The sequence below is a fragment of the Melozone crissalis genome, unplaced genomic scaffold (assembly GCF_028551555.1).
Source record: "Melozone crissalis strain CALT ecotype California unplaced genomic scaffold, PUWL_Pcris_2 ptg000041l_1, whole genome shotgun sequence".
NCBI lineage: Eukaryota > Metazoa > Chordata > Aves > Passeriformes > Passerellidae > Melozone > Melozone crissalis.
In genome coordinates, this window is record NW_026535819.1 from 1,586,660 (window position 1) to 1,595,966 (window position 9,307).

Here is a 9,307-nt window from a genome sequence, read left to right on the forward strand (position 1 = left end):
TATAAAAGTTGCTACAGAGCTGTGCAATGGTCACTCCTGAAGCAGCAGTGCTTTGTACCATTGTGCATGTCAGCAGACATGAAATGTAGCAAAATGGCAGAAGAAAAAAACCAGAACATAATGTTTTTTCCCAAAATGTAACTGAATGATATATTCTCTCTCTTTTTCCCACATCATGGGTATGAGGCACAAAAATGGTAGGCCTGAACTTGAAAATCAAGTGGATTGCTTTTGTGTCTCTTAAAATCATCACCAAATTATAGGAAAATACAATATTTGGGAAACATCCAGTTCAAAAACCTTTGCTGCTCTAAATTTACTGAGATATTTCCCTCTTGAATATTTGTATGTTGATATTTTGAGATTGTCAATCAGCAATAACTGAAAGGTTAATGTTTTTTTAAATGGTATTGGAACATCTATATGTTGCAGCTTAAGACTTCTAAGCAGTTTTCAGCAGGTTAATTCCACTTTATTCTCATTCTCTCCGGACCTTCATAGCCATATGCACTTGTATAAAATAAGCAGAAATGTAGTGACTGTAAGCTGAGATCGTGATATAAAAGGTAAGAGATTTTATTTTCAGCTTAAAGAATATTTTTATTGCTTTTTTTCTAAAAATCTCATATACCTGTGACAATCTTGTATATGGCACGTTTTTATTATGTCTTGATAACTCAGTGTTTAAAGAGGTAATACATAGGTCTGAATCCCAACTTTGTATTTCTCAAGGCCAATTCAAATACTCCAGTTTCAGTTAAAAAAATATTACCTAACACTTGAGAAATTGTTTGGTTTTATCAACGGACTGTTCTCCTTCAAATATTTTTCTCCTGTGTAGCATAAAAAGCTGTGTTGATACTGCTGTGTCAGGCACTGCATTCCTTGCATCCCTGTGGACACGTCTGGGTAGGTACCAAAGCCAGGCCATGGCCTGCTCTGAATAACGCACACCTTGGTTCTGGCTAAGTGCAATGGGTGACACTAATCATGAGAGAAACTATTTCCCTAAACTGTTAAAGCTAAACTCCAAATGAAGAATGAACAACTTTGATGATATTGCAGTTCAAATCTGCAGAGATCAAATTATATTAGGTCAAATTATTCAGGAAGCAGCCAGGTTTGCTTCCCTCCTGTGGGTGCAGTGCAGGACGGGAGGACAGGCAGGCAGGGATTTATCTCTGCGTGAATCCTTTGCTTAGCTGTGCTTTTCTACAGCTGGAAATTAGGATACAGCCATCCATAAATAATTCTTTTCAGTTCTGTAGTAAATGTTTTAACAATATTTTACTTAGATAAAAATGGGTTTGGATTATGACCTATTGGTGCACATGATATGTGTAGTTTTAAAATACTATTTTTTTATTTGTCTTTTAAACCTTGCGTTATGCAAAATTGCATAGTACAGTACTCCAGAAGTGCAGTACTTGCAGTACTTGAAGTTGCTGGAAACAACTCTTTTTATATAAAAATGGCTAAAAAATAAAAAAGCAAAAGGGAGCAAGCTGATGATGATGTATTAGCATTTTAGGGTCTCAATTCAGAGATGAAAACAGGAACAACCCCTGACTGGTAACAGTTGACACTGGTGTCAAACAGAAAACCACTTAGTACAGAATATGTAGAGGTGTATCAAGCCCAAAGGTCTGCATCAAATCACTAACAGCAAATATAAACTATATTTGATTTTAATATTGAATCATCAAATTCACTAAGTAACTGCATGTACATCCATTCCTCAGGATATTTCTGGATATAATGCATAGGCTGGTAAGGGAAAAAGAGCTGTTCAATAGTGTCAGCTTTGCTCCTGAACTTGCACCTGGGAAATGAACTGAGGAACTGTTCCAGGGGCTGGCCCTGGAAGCACATAATCCTTCCATGACATCTGCAGGACAACTGATGAGCCATCAGAACGTCCTTCCTGTTCAGGGGGCAGGTTTCTATCTGCTGTTATCTTCAAGGTGCAAACTCAGGGCTGGATCTGCAGCTCACCTACACTTCAGTCCCTTTTTAAGCCTGGCAGGCCCAGCAGTGCTGATCCTGGAGCAGCAGGCTGCTCTGCTCCTTCAGATAGGGTATTATATGCACCAAGGTGCATTATAATGAACTTCTCCTGAATATTCCTTTCCTAAGCTTAACTGCTATCAGCCTGACAAGCACTGTCCACTTCAAGACTGATAATAAACATCTTGCTGACTCTCATTTGATCTGCTTCTTTGTGGACTGTGCTTGGCAGCTTAATCCATATGTATTTCTTTCCAGCAGAATTGCTTTAACTGTGAATTTCTGTATTTTTCTGCTATCACTTTTTTTAACTCTTAAAATCCTAACCTTTCCACTCTCCTGCTGTTTTTTTAAATGATCTCAACTTTCTTGCATCTTTTTTTTCTCTAGATTTCTCTAATACCCTGCTGTTTGTAATGCAGTAAAGCACTGCAGTATTTATGTCTGAGATGGCCCCTTGCCTTTGCTGCCTCCCTTTTCAGTAGGAGAGAACCATTTTCTGATATGTGAAACACACTAAGACTCCTAAATCTGGGTTCTGCAGCCTCCTGGAATCAGAGATAAGACTCTAAGGGGCATGACTGCCTGGGAACCCCTCTCATTCATGTGGAACTTGAGCAAAATAGCCCCATGTACTGAAGGGTCACAGAGTAGGCTCTGAAGTGCTTGATGTATTCAGGTTTGAGAGAGCAGCCAATTCCATCAGTAGATTTTAGCCTCATGTCAGGCTATTATCTGATCAGTAATCTGGATAACATCTGCTTCATCAGTGTTGCATCAAGTATGGCTTTGCTAAAGCAGAAGTACAAACTCATTTCTTCTGCATATAACTTTCAGGTTTCCTTTTAAAAGCCTCCTCACAGGATCTTGGTCTGAACTGCCTTTTCTGTGAGGTTGGAGGTCTGTGTTACAGCTATTGGGCTTTGCATTTCTGCATGTACCCAAGAGCCAAACGCATACATCTGGTTGTGTATGCTCTGTGCAGCTGCCAGTAGCATTACCAATTCTGGAGTACCTTTTCAGTGGAGCAGAAATGGTATTTTACAGTTTGAATTTCTGGTTCATGGAAAAGAAATCGGAAAAGTTCCTTTCAATTAGTACATCTATAAATAGGAGACCAGGGAAAGTCTGTGCCTATACACTACCCACCTTAACGCTAGTTTTAGCTAACCAGATGATCGTGTGTATTTTGGGAGATGGTGTCTGGCACTTACGGGATTAAAAGCCAGAGATTTACAATGAAGAACCAAACTGTTTAATGTGTTCTCTATACTGGAAATGAATGGCATCACCACTGACTTTGCAAAAACACCCATGAGCTTTAGGGGTCTGCTTCTGTCCTACTTTGCCAGCCATAAGAAATTCCTCCAGGCAGGCTCTTCCTAGAGAAGGGTTTAGAGTAAGCAGCCTGCTTTGGAGGGTTTGGCTAGCTCAGAGCGTGGTGTGTGGTGCTTCCTGCCATCGTGTTCTCTCTCTGCCAGTGCTTGCTGTCTTCCTTAAGCACACATTCAGGAGCTGGAACACAGTGACCTTATGACTGGGCGTTTGGCCAGTTGGAGGGAGGGAGGCCAGCCTGTGCTCCTGAAGGGAATGTGTAACACGAGGCCTCGGTTGCCCAAGCAATTTCTGTTGGACACGGTGCACAATCCAACCCTCACAAAGGCAATTTAGTGCCTGGGTAGGTGGTTCCTAATCTGTCTAATTTGCTGTCCTGTAGCCAGTGTGAGCTAATTAGATGATTCAGCAATTGTCATGGCTCCCCACTTAATGTGCTGTAAATGCTGCTGCCATGACTTTCACTGCTGTTAAATACCTTTGCTTCTGTGAAGTCTGTCCTCCTGCCCTGCCTTTTCTGATCATCTTCTAGAATCCTAGTAAAGCACTGATTCTCTCAAATTATGAAATTGTTACATATAAGTATCTAGATTCTTAAAAACTTTTAATCAGACTGTGAAGCACTTCAGAGAAACCAGTTTTCCTACAAATATTTCAACTTATTTCTGTGCCAGAGGACTATTTCTACTCATTAACAAAGATCTGAAAACTGCTCCAGTATCTCTCATCTCTGGAGAAAAGGATTCTTTCTTTGAGAACACTTGCCTTCTGGTAGGAAAAAAGATTTAAAGTGTGTCTTAATAAAAGACTGTGCCCTCAAGCCCCTGAAAGAACTTAACTGGGGAAAAGCGCACAAATCTAAAATTATTTAAGGCTTTATATTGAGCTATTGAGAACAATTTCCCTGACAAGAAATTCCTCAGATTATTAGGATGTAGAAAATGCAGGAGGAGAGGCATGAAGATTTTTCAAGTAGTCTGAGAAAAAAATCTTCTATTTGTTGGCTGTTCAGCTATGCAACATCATTCTCTTGTCACTTATTTTTCTCCAAGACAGCAATAAATGTGAGCAGCTTTAACGTACCACCTCTGATCCAGTCCTAGCAATGTCCCTTGGAGAGTGAGAGTGGCACTCCCTGTTTTTTCTGCCACCAACTCCCTGATGTAAAGTCCCTTGCTTCATTTGTAATTCTGCATCTGTACTTTTGAGCCAGTCTAGAGGTGGGATAGCTGAACATCTCTCCTAATCCATATAAACGACAAGACAGTATTTCAGTCTTTACTCAGACAAAATTACACATTTCCTTCCGCCTCTTGTGCTTGGTATACCAAGATATACTCACTCAGTATTAGAACTTCTTGCCTTTAGGGGAATTCTAAGAAAGTTGCCTCTTACTTAATGAAGAGAAAGCTATGTCCCAGCCTCACTGAGTTCCAAGTCACAAAGCAGCTTTAGAAACAGCTCCTATTTCCGGTGGCTCTGGCAAACAGCACAGGAGCTATGCTGCTGTGGATTCCTTTGGATACATGATGAGATGTGTAAACATGAAATTCAGATTGTTGTTCTCAGTCATGAGGCTGACTAAGACCTTGCCTCTCTGGCATCAAAAGAATGAAAATGAGCTCTGTGCTGGGCACACTGAGGAGCTCTGTTAGGAACGGCTGTTCTGTCTCAAAAAACAGTAACTCAGCTCGAATGTTCAGCACACAGACCCTCTTGGGCTTCCTGCTGAATAATCCAGTGAAAAATGAGATATTTTATTGACTTGTTTAAAGCAGAGCAAAGAGACAGGATAGCTGAATCTGCTGTCTTAGTGCAGGAGACAGCTTGTCTAACAGCTTGTTGGTTTCATTCCACTGGAAGTGGAAATTCTGCTAAAGTCATTTTAGAGCACTTCACCAGAGAAACCCAGCACTGAAGTCCTGTGCCTATGGACCACAGCAGCAGTTTCATGTGCACTTTCTTTTGAATATAAACCATTTCAGCTAGTGGTTAAATAGTTGGCATTAAGAGAACTGTCACCACTAAACTTTTTTATTGCTTAACCTCAGAGCAATGCCTTCTGAGCTTTATTTGTGTCATCTGAATCCACACCTGTTTATGTCCAGGTATTGTGGTGCTTGCCTTTTCTGCTCATAGATATGGGATTCACTTGTTGGTTTGTGACTGATAATACAAAAGCACAAGTAGGACACATCTGCCCGTTCCTCTGTCTCCTCCTCTCTCTGGGGTTTCCCAGGAGAAAGGGGGCTCTCCCTCCCACACCGCTCTGATGCTGTGTAAGCAAGGCAGTGCTGTACTGGGAGTGCTGTGAGTTTGGTAAGAGAAAAGTTCACCAGACAGTAAGGTTTAAATTCAGTAAAGTGGGGTTTTTTTCTCCAGTTCCTGAGATTGCATGAAACATTCAGACCACATTGTTTACCTTGATGTTTTTGAGGAATGTCCAAAAGTGGTGTGTGGAGATGTGCAGTTCTAAAGCATCTCTCTTATTTTGGATGTTGTTTTATCTTGCATTTGGTGCCTTAACTCTGTACAGTCTAAGGTCATATATACTGTACCACAGGTAGTTTAGTAGTTGTGTACTTGAAAAGAACCCATCAAGCCTAGTCTATAGAAACTCTTTTACAGACTGAAGCCTTCTCAGGGGGAGTATTCTTCCATGCTTAATTAATAATCCACCAAGAAGTGAGAGTTACAAGAATGTAAAGAACATTTAAAAATTTTAACTGTAGAGACTGAATTTATCTGATTTCTAACTTCAAAGGTTTGGGGTAGCAAGATAATTAAAGCTGCAGTCTCTTCTATGCTGTGTAAGTAAACAACTTCAAAATGTTTTCTCACCAGCCAGAACTGCACATTTCTGAAAACCTCTGGACTGCTATCTCTAGTAGAATAAATAACACTTAATTTTAAAAGGCATTAATTGAATGTAACTGGCTATCCTCCATCGGTTAGCAGAAGAGAGTTGGAATGAGTAAAAGCTGCAGTTAATTTTTAATTGATTAAACTTAAGCCTCATTCGTACCTCTAACCAGGATCCAGAAGCTCCAGCTGCCTTATGCTGCTTTGCAGTTCATGAGGTGTAGTGCAGCATGAGCTTGAACACAGGATTTCTGAATGCATCTGGTTCTGGCAAGAGAGAGAAAACATAACAACGGAAGGAAATGTCCTTCTCCAGTTTTTAGAGGTTAGAGCATCATAGACAGAAGCTGGAGGGAAAGTTGCACTGCCTTTTCCAAGTCCATTAAGACAGTCTGTGGTAAAACCAGGAGGTTTATGTGTGCTGGGGAAAGCCAGCAGCCTTGTGTACTATGAGCAGGGGGAGCTGGGATGGCTTTTTCAATACTTAGTGAGAAATGAGGTAAGAGGTTTAAGCTATCCATACAGCAGGCTAAAAGCTGCTAATGATGTTGCTAAAGGAGATGATTTTTTTTTTCTGTTCAGTAAACAAGTCCAAGATTGCTGGTTTTCCAGAGGAGGAATGTGAGAAATCCAATGGACAGATTTTGTTTCCTGATGCAGTCCTACCCAAAACAGGTAGATAGTTCCAGGCAGTGTACAGAGCATGCAATTGAATTTTGGGAGGAAAAGGAATAATAGTAATTTCCTCAGAAGGAACAGTAGTTAGTTATTTCTGTAATGCCCACAGTATTCTAGACAAGCTGCCTTTACACAGAGGAGCATGGCAACAAGGGAAAGCAGATACTGCTCCCACAGTGACCTGTGTGTACACATTTTAGGTCACCAATATTGGTGTAACTCCTTATGACAAAGTAGGTTCCTCTTACTAGCAAAGTGTATTTTGACATTCTATCCACTTCTATTTTTTAAGCTAAAGGGGAGTTAATCATAGCACTCATCTGTTTCGATGGGAGTAGAGCAGAAGGTAAGTTTTAACTTCATACTTTGAAGCTGCTATGAATAGACTAACAGTGTTCCATGGAAACAACCTGATGTACTTCTTTATTTTCTTGGAGTTTCATTTCTGTGTTCTTGCAAAAGCACAAGCTTGTGGAAGCGTAATCAATACAGAGTTACTCAGGGTACTGCATCATCTCAGCAGTGGACACTAACTGCATCTTAAGTCAACAGGCACACATAAATCAAGCTTAATTAAGAGGAACAGGACATCTTGGCAAGTTTTGCTTTATTACTGGCACTGCTACAATTTAATGATCTATGCATACTGAAATGTGTGTATTGCTGCACTCACTCCCAACAGAATGTGAGTCTTGTAAGGGTGTCCTGTAAAGTATCAAAGTCAGGGCAAGAGAGACAGTATTTATTCTTCTGTCATTATTTTCACAAAGAACTGTTTCTAAGCAGATGGAAAGTCATTCTGCTCAAAGGAGAATAACGGTGGGCTAGAGAACAGCATTCAGAGCAGTACAGCTTTTGAAAAGTTCGTGATCCTATTAATTTAATTACAAAAATTCTGATTTGCAGTACAGATTCTTTCCTGTGTTTTTAAACTCATATAACTGTTTCCCTGCTCAAAATAACAGGATAAAGACAAGTGTAGTTTTCTGATAACATCTATTGTGTGGAAATCCACATACGCTGGAAGAAAAGGGAGGCTGTACTGCAGAGAGCATATTCAACTACAGAGCCATTCTCTGGGCAATGCTGCATAATTTAGGAGTGGGTAACCATGCCTTCAGGGACAACATGAAACAGAGCAGATGGTTGAAAAAAAAATCACAGAAAAAAGCCTCCAAGCTTTGTCCAGTCACACATTTACCCCTCTCTGCAAAAGGGGACAGGTACATTCATACACGCATAATGAGTTATCTGTCAGGCATCACAGAGGTCCTTAAGGACAAATGTTTTGGAGCCAGTCTCCTTTTGGACAGAAAAAGCAGGAAGTTGACTCTGTCTTCCAGTTCCAAGGTGCAGTGTCTTATTTCTCATCCTAACCCTAAGTCAATATTTATTGATCAAACTGACTAAGCTTTTCAGGCCGACCAGCTCTCTACGAAGCAATTCTCCCTTGAGCCTCTCCAGGGGGCAGTAACTGGTGCTTAACTACAGCTTCCACTCCGGAATGTCACCGTGCTCCAGCTGCCCCAGAGCCAGCCTGGGACGCTGCACTGCTCAGAGGGCACCACTGCTGGGGGTGGGGGCTCTCCAAAGCACTGAAGTACAACAGCAGAGCAAGTCCCAGAGGGCTGTATGCTTTTAAAGTCCTGTCCAGTTCTTAGTGATAAAGTTGAGCATGAAACCTGTACTGCCAAATGTATCGGCCCCTTGCTGAGAAGGGCATCGATGGGAAGCAGTCTCAGAAGTTGAGATTCTGAGGAAAGGCTGGTGCTTTTCAAGGCCAACTCACAGGCTTTTTTTTAATGGCTGAATTTCCACCCACCAAAAATCACCGTCAACCAAATCAATTAAAACTGCTGCTAATTTGGGCTAAATTATCCTTTGTGTAACCCAATCCACCACCATCCATGCATCTAAAGAATTCCTAAGCAAAGACTCCTCAGGAGGCAGAGCCCTTCTGACAGGAAATCTGGCAGTGCAGTCTGATGTGACTTTTCTGATGATAATTACTTCTCTGAGACAAGGTAAAGACAGAGGCAGTGCTTTGGGGCAGTGTTTCATGCTCAGCAAGTTTGTAGAGGGAAGGAATGCATTTCTATAAATCACTTGTACTGTATTTGTTTCTAGACTTGAATGAATTTCACTTTTCCTTTGTGAGTCAGCATATTAAACGTTAAAGAAAAGGTCTATTTTTCTAAATCTCTTTTGCCAATAGAGGTCTGACCTGCAGCCAAGAGATGGATTTATTTATCCACAGAGGACGGAGTGTTTATTTTTGAACTAAGATTGGATATGGCATTGAATAAAAAGAAGTATGACCTATAAACTATCTAAACCTTAAATACTATGAACGAATTCCACAAATGAGTAATATGGTGGACGATTCCATCTTTCTTCCCAATAAATGTCTCTCAAAGAAGTTACC

The 9,307-nt window shown here is 40.7% G+C and overlaps 1 protein-coding gene across 1 annotated transcript in view; it reads left to right on the forward strand.

The window, feature by feature from the left end:
- Positions 1-8,072, forward strand: part of STRBP (spermatid perinuclear RNA binding protein) — a 57,418-nt gene extending 49,346 nt beyond the window's left edge. The window contains exon 18 of the mRNA XM_054284477.1: positions 502-8,072. Coding sequence (XP_054140452.1) covers positions 502-524 — 23 coding nt within the window. The 3' untranslated portion in view covers positions 525-8,072. The remainder of the gene's footprint in view (positions 1-501) is intronic.
- The last annotated feature ends 1,235 nt before the right edge of the window (positions 8,073-9,307 follow it).